At 37.8% G+C, this 19418-nt stretch overlaps 1 protein-coding gene across 1 annotated transcript; it reads right to left on the reverse strand.

The window, feature by feature from the left end:
• Window positions 1-332: 332 nt before the first annotated feature.
• LOC307000607 (uncharacterized protein) lies at window positions 333-18657 on the reverse strand. Its single transcript, XM_079616317.1, has 7 exons — window positions 17366-18657; window positions 14927-15107; window positions 4480-4652; window positions 3715-4191; window positions 1251-1320; window positions 1124-1162; window positions 333-1044 (listed from the first exon to the last, which is right to left on the reverse strand). The coding sequence occupies exons 3-7, from the start codon at window positions 4634-4636 to the stop codon at window positions 975-977; spliced, it is 813 nt and encodes a 270-aa protein (XP_079472443.1). The 5' UTR covers window positions 4637-4652; window positions 14927-15107; window positions 17366-18657; the 3' UTR covers window positions 333-974.
• Between the last annotated feature and the right edge of the window lie 761 nt (window positions 18658-19418).

Consider the following 19418-nt stretch of genomic DNA (forward strand, 5'->3'; position numbering starts at 1 on the left):
CAATACATCAGAGATGACCTAAAGATCGTTCAAAAGTTTGGGGTCGGTAAGATGTTTTTGAAAGATGTCCCTTATGTTCACCAAGGCTGATACAAATATGGTAAAAACAGTAATAATGTGAAATATTAGTACAATTTACAATAACTGTTTTCTATTTTTATACTGTTAAAAAGTAATTTATTCCTGTGATCAAAGCTGAATTTTCAGCATCATTACTCCAGTCTTCAGTGTCACATGATCCTCCAGAAATCAGTATAATATGATGATTTGATGCTCAAGAAACATTTATGATTATTATCAATGTTGAAAAGATGGCTGCCTCATATTTTTTTGTGAAAACTGGTATTTTTTTGCAATTTTTTTTGAGAACAGCATTTATTTGAAATATAAATGTTCTGTAACATATTTTCTGTCACTTTTTATTAATTTATTGCATCCTTGCTGAATAAAACTATTTAAAAAAACAAAACTAAATCTTACTGACCCCAGACTTATGAACGCTACTGTTGAATGAGAACAAAGAGATCTTCAAAATGCCAATTTTTTAACCACTCAAAATGAACTCATCCAACCTTGATTTAGAAGATAAAAACTTAAACAGCCCCAATAATTGGCTTTTTTGTTTTGTTTTTTGTTTTTAATCTTGCGAAAAGCTTTTTCTTGTCATAAACAAGCCTTTTATGTATATTTTATGTATGGGTGGGATATTTTCTTTCTATAGAGCATTTAATTTGACAAAGATGGATAAACCTTTTTTTCCCCCAAGAATAATAATAACCTCAAATTAAATTTTCTCTGTTTTTCTCTGGTTCATTAACATGTAAAAGCCTAAAGGTCCAATTTTGAGTTCATGGGGTCTTTAAGTGTGTGAAAATGTAACCGTCGAGTCTCCTGCGTGGGATTGAAAAACGTCTCGAGCGGTGAAGATGGTCGTTCCAGCCGTCGGATGGAGAAGCTTCATCCTTTGGGACGTTTTAAGCACACTCAGCGAAGTACTTAGAAGGAACGACAGCGCGACACTCCTTCACCAGCTCCATTGCCAACCTGAAGCACATAAACACACATGTACTGGAGCTCAGAGCTGGGGGCCAATCACAGGAACCGTCACGGTGTTCATACTCACGTCTGAGCCAGGAATCTCTTCTTGGGATTGAAGCCGCTGCTAGAAAGAAGAAAGAAGATATTTGGGTTAAATCTGCAACTGATCGAATGTGCATTTGTGCACTTGCGTTTGCGTGCGTGAAACTTACAACTTGCCGCGGCTTCCCGCCAAAGTCTTCAAGCAAGCGATGTCATCAGTGATGTCATCATTAATGAGAGCTGTCAAAGTAAAAGAAAGACAGGAAGACATGAACACAAGCTTGAATATATATCTCATGACAACTCTTGGAGTGTTTGGCATGGTAAGGGGGATGACAATGTTTTATTGCTGTTGAGCAAGTACGGGACTTGCTACTGCCAATACATACACGACACATTGCTGTGAGCAAGTAAGACATTGGGCCCTATCTTGCACCCAGTTGACTTTGAACACCGACGCATGAATCATTCCTATTTTGCACACGCGCACAGCGGACTTTTCCCTCCACAGACGCACGTTGGTAAATTAGGGAATGAACTTGCGCTCGCGGGGGCGGTTCGGCGAAGAGAGGAGCGTGTTCCGACGCTAACGTTCCCTGGTGCTATTTTCCAGTTTTAGAAAGCAATTCTGCCACTGACCAGGAAAAACCCAGTCTAAAGTCAGTGGCGCGCCGCGCGTTAGTCATATGCTATTTTAAGGGCGCGTGCTTGGCCATAATGTAGCGTGTTAACGCGCATACACTTTGATTCTCTAATCTATACAGACGCAGCAGTTTTCATTTTTGCAAACCATACATTATTACAAGGAAAAATATTAACACACGAGGGAAATCATTGTTGTGTCCGTGAAGATGTGAAAAAAATCTATCTAGATAAAAAAGAAAAGAAAAAAAAAAGTAGATTAGGCTACACATTTACCCAAATTATACGCCTGTTTAACCGAAGCTAATTTGGGTGGGTTTCTCCCATCATCCCCAATGTCACTTCTCTGTGTTTTACGGCCCTGACGAGAACGTCGGTCTCCTCGGCTGTGAACCGCCATGGCGTGCGCCGGCAAATCTGCCGTTAAAATAGCAATCCGCCGTGGAACAAGCGCGCCTGCTCTTAAAGGGAATGTGAGAGGACGCTCTGATTGGTTTATTTCACGTTACGCCCAAACCACACCTATGAATAATGAAGCTACTTCAGACCAACCCATTTTAGATTTGCGCCGGGCGCAAGAGGCATTTATCCCGTCGGGAAAATAGCAACAGCGCCCAAGACCCGCCCACTTACTTGCGCTTTGCGCTTTGACACTTGCGTTTCAGATCGTTAAAATAGGGCCCCTAATGCTGCTGCTGCTGTACAATATAATGTACATGAATTACCTGTAGCAGATCTATACAGGTGGAGCTGGGGATGGTGGAGGGCTTCTGAAAGTGCACTGTAAACTGCTATAGCAAATGCTGACCAAGTATTTAAAGGTTTAGCAGCGAGCTCATTGGCTACTGATACAGCTGTGCCCTATAGAGGACCTTTTAGCCTGCGCCATCTAGAGTTTCATGACAGAACTTTGTATATGTGACCCTGCATCACAAAACCAGTCACAAGTCGCACGGGTGTAGTCTTGATGTGCTCGTTACATCATAAGAAGAATGGCATCTACGCTAATTTTAGTGTCTCCGTTTATCCCGAGGTTTTCCCGCAGCCTGCCGGATCTAGATCTGACGAAGGACCTTCGCCTGGACCCGATGTCAACGCAGTGCTGAAGTGCCAACTAGCCTCTCCCTATGGAGGATCCCTGTACCACTCAACAGATAAAGCGTTGTCAGGATAATTTCGTTTTCGTGTATCTCCCCCAAAGTGATAAAACTCTGTCTAAAAATGTTTAAGGCCAGACAAGTAGTTTGTTAAGGCTTGGTTTTTAGGGGAATACAAACCTGCGCACATATATTCAAATGCGCATAACTATAGAATTAATTCTTAATGTGCATGTGAGCGCCATCAGCGTTTCTCACAGGTTCGCATTTAAAGTCTGTGTAGAGAGAACGGTGTCGTCGTATCGGTCTCTAATTTAATAACTAATGATCCTTGCGACGGAAGTGAATCAATCAAAACTAACTTTAGCCGGAAAATATCTTTATTCAAGAACCGCTATAAAGCCAAAACAATCTCTGTTACCTTAAATTATATGTTTATCTCTGTAAAGCAGCTTTGAAACAATCTACATTGTTAAAAGCGCTATATAAATGAAGATGACTTGACTTGGCGGGATATTTGTGGCAATAGCCAACAACACATATGGGTCAAAATTATCGATTTTTCTTTTAAGCCAAAAATCATTAGGATATTAAGTAAAGATCATGTTCCATGAAGATATTTTCTAAATTTCCTATCGTAAATATATAAAATATATATTTTTGTGAGTGAATGCGGCAAAAGCGTGAACATAAATGCACAACTTTAAAGGAGATTTTCTCAATGTTTAGATTTTTTTGCACCCTCAGATTCCAGATTTACAAATAGTCATAACTCGGCCAAATATTGTCCTATACTAACAAACAACACATCAATGGAAAGCTTATATATTCAGCTTTCATATGATATTATATATGTTGAGGAATTTGGGATATGGAATATTTGTTCTCCACTCACCACTGCACTCCAGACCGCAAAGGTTTAGAGACCCGCTCAATCCAGGATCACAAGCCACGCGATCGCTCAGCTGGAAGATTCCCAACATGCTCCAAGTGATGACATCTTCACGTTCCTCCTCCTCTGAGCTGTCTCCGGAGCTGTCCACCTCGGACGCCGCCTCTGAGCCGCTTCCAGACGAGTCAGCGGGGAACAGATCGTGGTGCCACGTCGAGAACCGTTCCTTTGCTCCTTGTTTCTCAAAGGTCTTGCCCTCAGGGACAGATCTTCCACGTCTTCCCTTGGGATGACTTTGTGGTTGAACAGGGATTATGTGTTCTTCTTCCATTTTCTCATCATCGTCTTCCTTTGCTGGTTGTTTTTCGTCTTTTGGTTTGGGAGGGATTGGGAACAGGGATCTGATCTCATCTTGGTTGATCTGGACGCTGGTGACGAGGCTGGTGTTGAAGCCGGAAATGTTTTCCACATTACAAACAACTGAAAGAAAGAGAAGGAAATAATTTGGTGGACACTTGAATATAAAAATATGAATGGGATTTGAGAGATTTTCAGTGAAAATGGCAAATTTGGGCCTTTTCCTCAGACAATCTTTTGTATGTCTTTTGGGTACAGACATTTTCTTAGCGATTTTCAAGCCTATCTCAAAGGAAAAAGTATCTATTTTACCAGTTGGCGATTTCATATTTTACATTGTACATATTTATTCAAATTAAGGTGGTGTTGTGATTTTTTTGGGTCATTTTTAGAGCAGAAATAGTTACTCACGTCTAGCGATGAATTTGTCCACGGTCATGTTGTCTCCCGTGGCCCGAATCACCTGAACCTGAGCCGCCTCGAGTCGCTCCTTCAGCTCACATTTACTGAGAATCCGTCCCTCAGTCGCACTGGACACCAGCAGAACCAGCGCCAACACCGCCAACATCTTCACTGGGAGAACGCTGTGGATCAAACACCACACAATCAATAAATACAGAAATTCATATAATCTTTAACAATACGCTTTAAAAAAACGATACTTTTCCACTTACAGGCTTTGGATAATGCTAACTAATAGCAAATAGCTATTTAAGTATTATTTTAACTATTTTAAAAAATCGATTGATTTTATACATTTAAAGACCATTCGTAACAAGGACAATAAGTAAGGGTTAATGCCCGACGAGGTGTCCATTGTTAGGTATTAATGGACGACGGCAACTAAGGTTGCCTCCGCCGAAGTCCATTAATACCTGAAAATGGACACCTCGTCGGGCAGGAACCCGCTTATACCATGTTCACTTGCCAAATAACACATTTTTAAAACATTAGTTTATATTTTAATTAGTTTTACAATCGAAATCTAACGGTTTTAGAACTCCTTTACTAGGTGGACACCTTTTTAATGGACACCCTGCAGCCAATCAGAATCGAGTATTCACCCAGACCATGGTATAAAAATGATAACTATGACTAAAGTTTTAATAATCATTCTAAGAGAATAGTGGAGTTCACACAACAGCTATAGCCTAACGATTAATGTTTCTGAAAGTTTTTTTTTCCAGATGAACGATAAAAACACTGACAGGCAATCAGAATGACTAGCCTATAATAGATAAAGCAGCAGCTGCCAGTGAGCATTTATAATAAACAATGTTATCGTCCGATTGTGTGTGGATGCTGATTTGAAGTTATACAAATCATATAGCCGAAAGATATAGTTATACAAATCATTGTAAATATAAAAGAATAGCAATTCCACACAACAACTACATCGAAAAAGGCACAGAGAAATGACATTGTTGGAATCGGAACAATTTTTTAACCATAAAAACATTGACAGCCAATCAGAATCCATCCTGCTGTAACGAGCTCGAGCATTTAAAGCGACAGACAAACCTGCAGCACGTGCTTATAATGAAAAGAGCAACATGCACTGGCTAGTGGCTAATATACTGGTAATTATCGTTATAGTTATCTTTACAGTTATCGATTGGTGTGAACGGACTTAAAAAATCAAGTCCTGTCCTATACATTTTTTCCTCTCTGAAATAAGATTTGGAAAAAAGTGGAAAACAACTGTTGTTGCAAAGTCAGTGACACGCAAACGACAGAAAATGTAAGAAAAAAGATAAATGTCCCAAAAATTACTCAAAATAAAAATGACATCAACATTTTCGGGTTATTCCCGTTTCTCCCTACACTGTAAAAAATAAAACATAGATTTAATTTATATTTAATTAATTAAAATGAGGCAACAGATTACAAGCAATATTATTAATTAAATTTTACAAATTAGAATTGAGTAATAATTAATCAAATTAATTCCTTAAATGTTACACTGTAAAAAATAAAACATAGATTTTATTTATATTTAATTAATAAAAATGAGGCAACAGATTACAAGCAATATTATTAATTAAATTTAACAAATTAGAATTGAGTAATAATTAATCAAATTAATTTTCTTAAATGTTACACTGTAAAAAATAAAACAGATTTTATTTATATTTAATTAATTAAAATGAGGCAACAGATTACAAGCAATATTATTAATTAAATTTAACAAATTAGAATTGAGTAATAATTAATCAAATTAATTCCTTAAATGTTAACCATTTAAAATGAGTAAAATTTACAAAATATATGTTATTGCCAACATTGAAGACACCTGATGTTAACAAGCAGAATCACTGAAGGAGAAAACCATAATTAAAGTCACCATCATGGAGATGAGTGTGTGTTTTAGTTGGTCTCTTCACCCTTAAATTATTAACTTTAAGTTTTTGTTTGGCTGCTGTACGTGAGTTATAACAGCCAGATGAACAAACGGTGATCTGATGGTGTTGGTTGTGTTTTACCATAATCATTATTTCACAATCATTTGACCTGAATCACTGAACTCAAGTGGAGTCCAGTTTATGAGTTAAGTTAACTTTATTAACTATAGAAGTACTGGCCTTGTACACCATAATATTTTTAACTTTTACAAAGTAATCCAAATAATTTCTAAAAAGTTTCTCTTGTACAAAAAAAAAAAAAAAAAACAGACATCATGAATCAGACTGTGCATCTCAACAATGGTGACATTTATAAAGCATGTTGCAGTGCATTCTGGTTTGCACCAATCAAAACTCATTCATGGCTCCCATCATGTATTGCTGCATGAATAAATAATGAGCTTATGATCAGAGGTTGTCACCATTGCTGAGATTCATACGCTAAATCTTGATGTCTGTGTGCGCAAAAAAAAAAAAACACATATATTTTTTATTATTATTGATTTGATCATTTGGATTTCATTGAAAAGGATAATAATATTATGCAGCTAGAATTAATAAAATAAATTTAACTCATAAATTGGACTCTACATGAGATCAGTGATTCAACTCAAATGATTGTGAAATTATGAAACACAACCGACACCATCAGATCAACGTTTATATTTGTTCATCTGGCTGATATAACTCATGTACAGCAGCCAAACAATACTTAAAGTTATTAATTTAAGGGTGAAGAGCCCAACTAAAACACACACCGATCTCCATAATGGTGACTTTAATTATGGTTTTCTCCTTCAGTGATTCTGCTTGTTAACATCAGGTGTCTTCAATGTTGGCAATAACATATATTTTGTAAATTTTACTCATTTTAAATGGTTAACATTTAAGGAATTAATTTGATTAATTATTACTCAATTCTAATTTTTAAATTTAATTAATAATATTGCTTGTAATCTGTTGCCTCATTTTAATTAATTAAATATAAATAAAATCTATGTTTTATTTTTTACAGTGTATCATTTGTTTTCAGGCAAATCAAGCCCAGAAAAGGCAAGGGTGGTCCTGAGTGTGTGTCTGAGTGGAGATAAAAGGAAAGCCACGCTGAGCTTTAGTAGCAGGTGGGCAGATGTGTATGTGCCAGCAGACGTGAGACACATTTATAAGGAGAGAAAGAAGCATGACAACTGCTTTACTATACACCCCTGTCAGAGACACACGCTGGGTGACGCTTTCCTCCGTTTCAGCCTCAATTTTTAGTCACTTTGTGGAGAGAAAACACATTAAAAACGAGCTCCAACTGACACATAAGCACTCCGAATCTTTTTTTTTTAAGATGCAGAGACCATTTTGAAAGAAAGTATGTTACATAAACAAATGAAGTTGTCATTAAGCGCCACTCGAGGACACCCAGTGCCAGTCAGACCAAATTAATCATGTTTTAAATATCAAATGTTCAAATAAGAGAAGTGTCGTTACCAGAGGATGTGTTGAGAAGATGCTTGCTGGAGATTCCTCACTGGTTTTGCTGCTGGTTCTTATATATGTAGTGTGACCTGTGATTATATCAGTACTGTATTCTGGTCACACCAAGACCAATATTTAGGGCAGGCAAGTCAGTGACAAAAGCTTCATTCTTTCGTTGTTGTTTTACCTTTGGTTTTCCTTCAGTTTTGTAACCCTGACAGTGTACTTAAGGTGTGTTTAAATACTCTACATTTTGAAACTCTTATTGTCACTTAGATAAGAGCCACATAGTCACGCTGTGATGTGAGTTATTCAAATAGAGAAACTAGAGACACTAATGCAAAGTGTCAATAATCACGCTACAGCAAACACATTTTCTTTCCAAGAGTGTTTTGGTACAATGCTTGACAGCAAAGCACAGAACTGAACTGTTATAGTTTTGCTTTTACTGCCTCTGACGTTTACAAAATCACTCCTTGTGACAACAGTGCAGCATTAAAGAGGCTTTTTTATGAGGATGATGTTATCCAGCTCTGGGATGTTTTTCAACCATTTACACTGATCAAGAGAGTCCCAAATGATTCAATTGTTTTGAGCAGAAAATGTTTTTCTTTCTATGCTTTTTTTAAACCAAATCATTCAGTTTTGGTTATTTAAATGTTAAAATCCCCGGGTTTCTTAATGTTAGAGGAACGTTTTTTTTTTTTTTTTTTTAAGGGATAGTTCACTTTTAAATAAAATTTTGGTATGTTTTAGCTTACCTCAATAGCGTCAGGGAACGTTTGCGCCGGAACACGCCTCCTCTTTTCTCTGAACCCCAATTTACCAACGTGCGTTTGTGGAGGGTACAAAGTCATTTGCGCTGAGTGCAAGTTAGGGCCCTTAGTGAGCTGGTTTTATAGTTAAAATTACGGTTATATCGATGTCTTTTCAAATTGCCTCAATTAAAATCACAAATGGAATCAGAATTTAAAGGCATTCTCAATTCAGTTCCGAATGGAACCCTGCTAAAAAACCACATAGCAACTAAAAGCCACTCACAACACCTTAGCAACACCCTGGTGACCAGTTTGCGTTTCAAAATGCCCTCAAAAACCCAGTGGAAGTGTAATTGTATGATTCTGTCTGTTTGCTGATGTTGTAAGTATCTACAATATGCATGCTTCTGAAAACATTCTCTGAACATCATTCTTCGAACCAAAATAAAGAAATAAGGTCAATCTGGTTAGTAATGCGTGAAGCTGGTAATGCTGTTTGTGGAGTTGTTTAGATGAGATCTTGAGAGATTCAGGGTATGTTTACATGACAACGATATGCTTCAAACGGAGAAGTTTATCCTTTGAGTTTTCCACATACAGATGAAACCATTGTCAAAACGATACACGAAAACTATTAAAAACCCTGTATTTTGCTGGCAATGAAACACCATACACTGAACACGTAATATACGCATGAAATCATTTTTCAAAAGTTTGCATATTCAGGCACCCAAAACGCTGTTGTTGTGTAAATGAACAAACGCAATAAAAGTTTTACATTTTTAGTTGAAAATGGTGTTGTGTAAACAGCCCCTCAATGTGTTCTTCTTTTATCTTCAGTTATTTGTGGCTGAAGTCAGTTGTAGTTTATGTTCTTGTGGCAATTGATGTTGAAAAGACATGAAATTGATCTGTCAATCAGATTGGTCAAAATCAGCGTCAAAAAGCAGGTCAAATATGCAAATCAAATTGACGTCAAAACCAATCCATGACATTGATTTGATGTAAACTGAATGTCAAACATATTGACCTGCATATACATAAACTAATTTTAGTGTGGTTATTAACTTTCTCTTTTCACCTAATTACCACTGGAAGACATTGCCTTTCAAACTGACCTTAAAATGATATGCAGTATCTTGATCAAGTCTTGACTAACTTTTGACGTCAAATTGATATCAAGGTACCCACTGGTTCAGGAACACATGTTAACCTTAAAGGGATAGTTCAATTTGAAATAAAATGTTGGTATGTTTTAGCTTACCTCAAGGGCATCCAAGATGTAGGTGTCTTTGTTTAAATTTTGATATTTTTAGGTCAAATATAATGCAGGTCTATGGTCACCACCTCAAAGAGCATATACAGAGAAGTCCAAATTAAACAAGTCCCCTTCGTAAGTACACATTGATTGCCTAAGACACGAAACGAGCGGTTTGTGTGAGAAACCGAACAGTATTTATATTGTTTTTACCTCTTGTACACAACCACGTCCAAGTGATCTGAGGGCGCGCGCGCTTCCTGGTGTGTACACAGACGCAACAGTTCATATTTTTGCAAACCATACTTAAGGAAAAATATTACCACATGAGGGAAATCACTGTGGTGTCCAAGAAGATGTGAAAAAAGGCATAATTCTATATTAAACATTTACCCAAATTAGTCAGGCTAATTGTAGTAATGACGGATCAAACCTGTTTGATCAATAGTGGCAAGACACATCGGTATATAAGGACATCTGACAAAGTGTGTTGTCCATCAAGAACCAGGAAACAGAATTCTGAAGACGGCAAATCCGCCGTTATAATAGTAATGCGCCATGGAACAAGCGCGCCGGCTCTTAAAGGGAATGTGAGATGACGCTCTGATTGGTTTATTTCACGTTACGCCCAAACCACACCTATGAATAATGAAGCGACTTCAGACCAACACATTTTAGATTTGCGTCGGGCGCAAGAGATCCGCCCACAAAGTTACTTGCGTTTCGCGTTTGATACTTGCGTTTCAGATCGTTAAAATAGGGCCCTAAGACTAAATGTTGGCTTGTTGCCTCATTTGAGATGTGTAAAAAGCCCAGGCAGACAGAACAGCCATTGCTGGATAACCAGACTGATGCCAAACCTGGTGCGGCACATCGTGACAGAACTGAAATATTTTTCCGCATTAGCCTATTCCTTGAGCACGCAGAGTTTATCAAGCTGATCACCAGTCAGATGCTTCGCAGACGCAGGTTTGACGCCTACAGACTTTGTAAGCAAATGTCAAATTTAACAACCATCATCTGTTCCCTACATGCTCGAGTGAAAGAGACTTTATCTGTTTTTCCCCCTGGCTGAACAGAAAGTAGATGATTTGGGCATACATTCTGAAACTGCTTTTAAACTCTGATCTATTGAGTATCGTAGGAGGCCGGTGTCAACACTTGTGAGTGTATTCATAAGATGAGCACGCTGGGCCGTTCAGATGATGGATTACGCATGTGTTTTCTGAGTCTGAAGGCTGCCTCCATCCGCACACATCTCTCATTAAAACCGGGTTTTATCATTCGATTGCTCATTGCTTCTTGTGTTCAGAGTGGCCTTGCGCTGAACAGAAGCCGTGTTGAGAAGTTCTAGTGGACAAAGAGAAGTACATGTGCATTAGCAAAAAAGAAAAACAGTGCTTGCAAGCTAGAAAAATAAGTTAAAGTTTCAGGTTATTTTAGGCTTTGGGCTTCGGTTCTGAGTGAATTAAATCTTGAGTGAGTTACTTAAAGCTGCAGGGCTTCTCACTTTACCACATTTTTCGGTAGCAATCCAGCACCTCAGCTAGTTTCAGAAAGACAGCTTTTCCAATAAAAAGCTGCTTATTTAATGAGTTGCAGAAGAGTAGCTTCACATGGTATTGCAGTGTGCCAAATACTCTAGAAAATGCACTTCTTTTTTATTTTATTTTTATTTGAGCAAAGAAATGCTTGTACGGCATTTTATGTATGGCTTTTTTTCTGCCGTGTTTTCTGTCGCTGATGAAGAGAATCATAACACAACGCGACACCACCTTTTCTGAGTAAATGCAGAGATAGAGGTTAAATTGATGCAAATGACAAAAGACCAATCACAGTTCAGTATGCAAATAGACCTGAATTGGAATGCAAATGTTAGTGATGTCATAGTTGTCAGTCAGATTTTAAATGCAAGCATGCTGTCAAATCCAAAGTTGTGTCCTAAATGATGCTCTTATAGACTGTACTATGTGTATACACAATGTACTCATGTAATCGTGTAGAGTATGAACTGTATAAAGTTATTTTGTCATGATATCCTCTTCTTCGCTACGTAACTAACGCAGCGAGAGTGCATAAAGTGTTTAACATTGCACACTTTTTTTTTTTTTTCAGTTGAATTTTTTTTTTTCAGTTGAGTGCATCTTCCGGGTATTTAATAAATTGCACATTTTCTATTTGGAATTTACAGTGTGAACACAATACTCACTATTTATATACACGAAAAACGTAGATTAGTTCACAAGTATGCAAATTAGAACGCACCTCAAGTTTAGACTAGCTTACATGTTTTAGTAAACAAATTGATAAGACTGCAGAAGTCTAGTCGTGTTTTACAAGCATTTATTTTATAGGGAGTGGCGGTACTGACCGCACATTTTACCAGATGAGATATTTGTCTATTTGTGTCTAGATATTTGTCAATGTCGCTCAGGATCTGCATGCGCACCAAATCCTCCGCTATCGTCCCGTCAGTCATCTCTCTTTACTCTCGTCACGTGTACTAGAATGTAAACGACCACCACAGCAAGCCTAACCATGTCCCTTTAGGGACTCCGTAGAACGTGTTACTCATTTTACGCCTTTCCGAATTCGGATTTAGGCTTTAGACACATCCCTACCCGAGTACCTTTCTGATGCTCTGTGTGTTCAAGGTTTGATTTACTGTGTAATTTATGACTCTTTGGTGTGTGTGTGTGTAAAGGTTCTTGTAATTGCAGTTCAGTAAGGGTTGACGGGGTGCAAGGTTAATCCCACACACACACACACACACACACACACACACACACACACACACACACACACACACACACACACACACACACACACACACACACACACACACACACACACACACACACACACACACACACACACACACACACACACACAAAAGAACACTTGACATTTTCAAGCACAAGGATTACTCACCGATTCAATTAGTTTATCTCTCGGGATCTCCTTGTTTTTCTCTGTACTTCTTAAAGCGTGTAGAGTTAATAAACAGCCCTGGTGTAGGAACAATCAGTCCTCTCTGCCGCACTAACATATCAAGAAACCAAAACACTTTATGCTATGTATGTATATATGCATGGTTCGAATTACGTGTGGATAGAGAGAGGATGAGCTCCCATGAAAGCAGTAAAATCATACACCTGTGGCGATCTCTAAAAATCATCAGCACCATTTTTAAATTACAAATAAAGAACTTTTTACTTCAGTATATCGACTAAGCAATTTTTTATCACACACACCGCGCCTGCTCATAGGCTACTTTTAAAAAAATGTAAAGAGACCCCCACAAAGATGAAATCATAATTCGAACCCTGTATATATGGGACCCTGGACCACAAAACCAGTCACATGGGTCAATTTTCTGAGGTCCTGTTTACACGAGAACGCTCGTAAAAAAAGTTTTATCGGATGTGCCTTTCGTTTAGACGGCGACGGCGTTTTTGGGGCTTAAAAACGCTAAAAAGTGAAACCACTCTCCAGAGTGGAAATCTTAAAAACGCTCCACCGCCGCGTTCCCGTCTAAAGGGTAAAAACGGTAAAAACGCAAAAGTCTGCTAGACAGTGAAGGCGTCGCGTACGCGTTTACGCGTTTACGTCATAGGCATGCGCCAGTACAGGAAAATAACAAAACATTATCAAACTAAAATATAGCAATAATTTCATTGAAAAAAAAAAGAAAGAAAAAAAAAATCTGTCATTTTTGAGCGTTACGCGAAGAACTTTACCGTATTAAACATGAAAAACAGTGTCAGCGTCTCTTTCTCTTTCAGTGCTTCACATCGCCACCTAGCCTCCTGGAGTGCACACTACATCGAATTTCACACACTTTTGCGTCACCATATGCACGCAGATTCCCCCCTCATAATGCTCGTCTAAACACAGAATAAAAAGTGATATCGCAACGCCACTTTTGCGTTTCTCTTCAGATCGTTTCTGTGTAAACATAGCCTGAAATTGAGATTTATACATCATATGAAAGTTGAATAAATAAGCTTTCCATTGATGTATGGTTTGTTAGGATAGGACAATATTTGGCCGAGATGCAACTATTTGTAAATCTGGAATCTGAGGATGCAAAAAAATCTAAACATTGAGAAAATCTCCTTTAAATTTGTTCATTTATGTTCACGATTGTGCTGCATTCACTCACAACATTTTTTTTATATATATTTACAGTAGGAAATTTACAAAATATCTTCATGTAACATGAGCTCTACTTAATATCCTCATGATTTTTGCCATAAAAGAAAAATAAATCGATAATTTTGACCCATACAATGCATTGTTGGCTATTGCCACAAATAACCCCTTGGACTTGTGACTGGTTTTGTGATCCAGGGTCACACATATATATACATAATGTATATGCGTGATTACACATTTTTAACCGCACATTAATTTTTGAGGCAAGTTGCTATGTTGCCTATAAACCGTAAATAACTAGTTGTAAAATCCCTAATAATGCGCAACCTCTCGTGGCTCATTGCTCTGTTTCTTCTTCATCATCTCACCTGCATTCACAGAAGCAAACACACACTGCAAATCATCTGCCGTCGTCCGTGTGTTTATCGCTGGTTACAATCTCAAGAACAGCTTCTGTTTGTCCAGTGTCCCGTGTGTTTTAGAGGCTGTTTGCATTGATTTATATAGTCTGCATGTGAACAACTCTTTAAATATATCCCTCTTCTTTATTTAAACTTTCAGTTAACAAGGCCAGAAAAGTGTGCTTGCGTATCTTTCTTTAAAATAAAAGACACTTTGATATGTTATCTAATGCTATGGCGTTCTGACATTGATTTATATATTGTTTCGTTTATTTTTGGCGCAGCTGGTTCCTTCACTTCGAAAGTGACATTCTCTAAAGGCCTCGTCTTGGTGACCTTGCGGTGTGAAGTTCAGGTAAAGCATTGTGATTAATGTGTTGTGACTGAAATCTTTGGTGATGAAGAAGCTCTTACGTAATGTGATTATTTCGATGGTGTGGGATGAGAAGGCCAGACAGCGATACTCCCCGAGGAGCTGACGCACCTGTTGCAAACACCTTGACCTCCTGCGTCCTGAGTAATCGACCCGCACCGTCTCTCCCCAAAATCACAATGCAGTTTTACTCACCCTCGTGTCACTCCAAACCCCCCTTTTCTGGGAAAAACACACAAAAAAGAACGATTTTTTAGAAATCTTCATAGTTACAATGTCTATCAAGCTCCAAAAAGGAACAAGATGTCCACTTGTCTGCAGATGGTTGTGCAGTCATTCAAGTGTAGGAGAAACACTTGGTTACACAATCAGGATAACACACTCTGCGAAATCTGGCTGGTGTGAGGAAAGAGTTTGGCTTAGACTCAAACAGGAACATTTATCTTTTAGTGATTTGTTTTGACATTATTGCCCTCCTAAAGTATCAAAATTAATTTTAAAGCAGAAATGAAAACAGTGCTCAGCATAAATTAGGTCAATTATTTTTCGACAATTTTAGAAACATGATTCTGAAGAAAATATGAGTGGTGTTTGCTCTTGCTAAAGTATTCTTAAAAATATATAGATTTCAAAAATAGAAAAACTATTTTGGTTCCCAAAGACCTTTCAATTAATAGTTCATAAAATAACTTTTTTTAGTTTCATTTGAACCTTTTTCCAAAGAATCTTGTGTCCAATGCAAAGGTTCCATGGATGTTAAAGGTTCTTGATGGAACTGTTGATGAATAACTTTTATTATTAAGAGTATAGTGTGTTCTGGCTGGTTGTTTACTCAAGTGTCTGTGATCTTCCGGGCTCTATGGCTCGGGTCCATGCAAGTTTTTGAAAACGATACCGTTATCATCTCTGTGTAAACAATTTCCTCAATACTCTTAAAATAATGGCATCAGTGTTTCCATTAATTCCTTTACATTAACCTTTCCATTCTTTATAGTGGAAAAGGGTTCTTTAGCATTTTAAAATGTTCTTCACATTTAGATTAAACTGCCGGATTAGTTTAAAGTTTAAATTAGTTTAAAGTAGTTTGCAGTTTAAAATAGTTTAAAGTTTAAATTAGTTTGAAATTTAAATTAAAGTTTAAAGTATAGTTTAAAGTTGCTAGGGTGTTTCTAGAGGGTTGCTAAGGTGCTCTGGGTGGTTGCTGTGCAGTTGCTAGGGTATTCTAAGGCATTTTGTGTGGTTGCTATGGTGTTTTGGGTGGCTGTTAGGCAGTTGCTAGGGTGTTCTAAGGTAATTTGGGTGGTTGCTAGGTGGTTGCTATGGTGTTACTAGGTGGTTGGTAGTTGTCTCACAGATGGTTACAAATGGAGTTTTGTTCATCAGTTCAACTGGAAACGGAAAACTTTTTTTTATGCGTTTTGTCCCGTTTACACGACAACAGCCCTTTGAGGGCCTGGAAAAGTAAACTTTTCAAAGTGCAAGTTTTTGAAAACGATACCGTTATCGTCTCTATAAACTACAAAAATGTGAATTTGTGAAAACGGTGATGTCAGGTGCATGTGTGTTCCCAGACAGCAACATCTGGACCGGATCTGGACCGACACAATGTTGCTGTCTAGGTTACATGTTCAGCCCGATCTCATGAAAGTGCGTATCCAAGGGTTTTCAGTATCATATGCACGAAAAAAAAAAAAAAAAAAAACATTTTTGGCGTATAAATGGTGCGAGAAATAACATTTGTGGTATACAGTAGATACGCACTTTCATGAGATCGTGTTGTTCAGTGTGTAGGCATGTAGTGTTTCTTTACAAAGTGACATCGCCAACTACTGGCCTGGCAGCAGAATACAGCATTTTTAGCCGTTTTCTCGGATCCGTGTGAACGGCGATCGTTTTGACAACGTTGTCGTCTGTTTGCAAAAAAACTAAAGGAAAATCGTTTCCGTTTTTACTGTTGTCGTGTAAATGTACCCTAAGAATGTGAAGGTTCTGCTCACTGAAAGGTTGGGGAACACAAAAGTGAACAAACAGCGTTATTTCAGCTATAATTGGACGAGTAATGCACAGAAGATTAATACTTGGTTATTGTTTAACACTAACCTTATATGATCAAAAACCAACAACAACTGTCTTAAAAGGTCATGAGCCGGATTCGAACTCACGTCACCCGCATGAGCACCACAGATGAGAGTGCTCACATGCAGCCCCAGCAAAACACAATAACTCTTCATTATCTTCACATTTGTATGCAAGTCCCCAGTGTGTTCATTTGTGATGTTTCTATTAATGTGAGGCAAAAGACCTAAAAAAAGCGGCTTAATAACAGTTTCTTTTATAACAGAGGAAGTGGGACTAATCCTACTTTGATTTGCATGTCAAGGTGCAAGAAGAACAAAGAAGATAATTTTCATGACAATCACATAATTATGATGGTAAAGCCAGAACATTTGTTAAAAAAAGTAATATCTCTGGTTTCTCACCTGCGTTGACTCTCTTCTTTTATATTGAAATGTTACACGTCAGTTGGTGTTTAGCGCTCTACAATCAAACTCATTTACATTTTAATGAGGATGAGAGAGTACAGAGAAAAGGGGATGAAAACCCAACTGATTGACTGCTTTATAAGGAGAGAGGGAATGAGCGGGAAAATGAGGGAAAGAGAATGAAAGACCAGGGAGAAAATTAGGAGGTTTTGAGGATGAAAGAAAAAGAAAGGTTGAGCAGGACGTTCAGCACTCATTACACACATCTCGGTTCACACCTCATAATATTTACTTTAGAAAAAACAGCAAAGGTTGGTCAGTAAGATTTTTTTAATCGAAATTAAACTAATAAATGCAGCCTTGAGACTTCTTTCAAAAACATGAACAAATAGTACAGATCCCAGACATTTGAACTGTGTAGTTATATAGATAGATGACTTGTTACTGCTTAGTTTTTAATCATCATGTTCTTACGGTTGTGTGCGTCACAGATGTTCCTGCCCAAACAGTGAGCGTTATAATCACTTTGATGTAGAAGCTATACAGTCCTGCTTTGACTGAGGGAATACAGTTGCTAAAAAGTTGCATGGATAACTCATCTTGAACTCATCTTTCTTCTTTTGATCGCATATTTTTGGACTAAGTGCATGTTTTCTTTTTTTTATTTAAATTGTACATTCCTGCTAATGTAAAAAAGTCTGAGCAGAAACAAAAACACGAGATCCAACATTTAAATAATTCATATTTCTGACATGCAATTTTAAAACGCAGCTTAGATCAACTTCCTTGATGTGGTTTAACAGTTTCAATTGTATTTTTACTTCAAATTAGCTTTTGGAAGTAGCATATTGCTTTTGACCTTCCACGCCTCAAATTCACTCCTTAGACTGTGCATCTAAACGTACAAAAAACGATGCGCATTTATTTAATAAGTGTGAAACTGTGTAGAAGCAGGTATTTCTATCTGTAACAGACTGTGCTTTGATAAATATTCTAATTCGTTTTTGAACACATTTTTTATATTTCTGTGAGTTTAAATGGGTTTAAGAAATGCAGTATCTGTCTTATTAAGGAGGGACTTTTATTTTGACGGGTATTGTAGTCTACGGGGAAGGCAAAGGAGAGTTGTTTTGCAGCTATAACGTTAGCAACTTTAAGCACCCCCCGAAAAGGCATAAGGTCTGTATATATATGATAACTGTTTGTTGTAATGACTGTTTTGTGTAATTCGCTGTTTGTTAATGATAGAGTTTTGAACTCGGTAATTCGCGCTTCTTGTACTTTGTTTGTTTAGCTCTTACGGTGAATTTTGGAGTGAAAACGGACTTACTGGTAATAAATTTCACCGGTTAACCCCTTCAGATGAAGGGTTTAATATCAGTAAAGTTTTGGCCATCATTCGGGCGGGGTCCGCTACACTATCCTTGTGGGGATTCAACATCCCCAGACGAACAGCAAACCCTGACTGACACTTTTGATGGGGCTTCTCACAAAGACACAAGATTGAATAAATAATAAATGTCTCATAAATAATTGAGATGTATTTCAGGATTCGGTTCATATATGATAATGGAAATCCGTTTAGATGTGAATGGGAAGTCCCGATAAGACACTAGGATAAATATACGCGTGTGTGTGAGAGAGGGCACTGTTTTCCCACATCTTGTAAAACCACCACAGAAAGCTCAATTAGATTCAACCCTAAATTCCTCTGGAGCGTGGCAAAGCTGAAACGCTGCCACTTACGCATGAATCTTTCTTTCTGCAGACCCAAAAAAGGTAAGGATTGGTTATAATAGAGAACGACACCCGTGTACATTCCAGTAACGCAGACTTCATCAAGATCTCTTTTGAGAGTTCAAATATGTCTAGTTGTAAGCCCACGACAGGGCTAAATAACTGTGTTGGGTTCATGAGAGCTGATAAACACTGTGGACGCACTATATGAGGCGAAACAGACTACGAAAATAAATGGTTTTCCTCAAACACTGGCCATGGATCATATGCGCTTGGTTATCCTTTATGTTTTATGCAACTCTGCCTTGGAATA

This window comes from Phoxinus phoxinus, assembly GCF_949152265.1.
Source record: "Phoxinus phoxinus genome assembly, chromosome: 6".
NCBI lineage: Eukaryota > Metazoa > Chordata > Actinopteri > Cypriniformes > Leuciscidae > Phoxinus > Phoxinus phoxinus.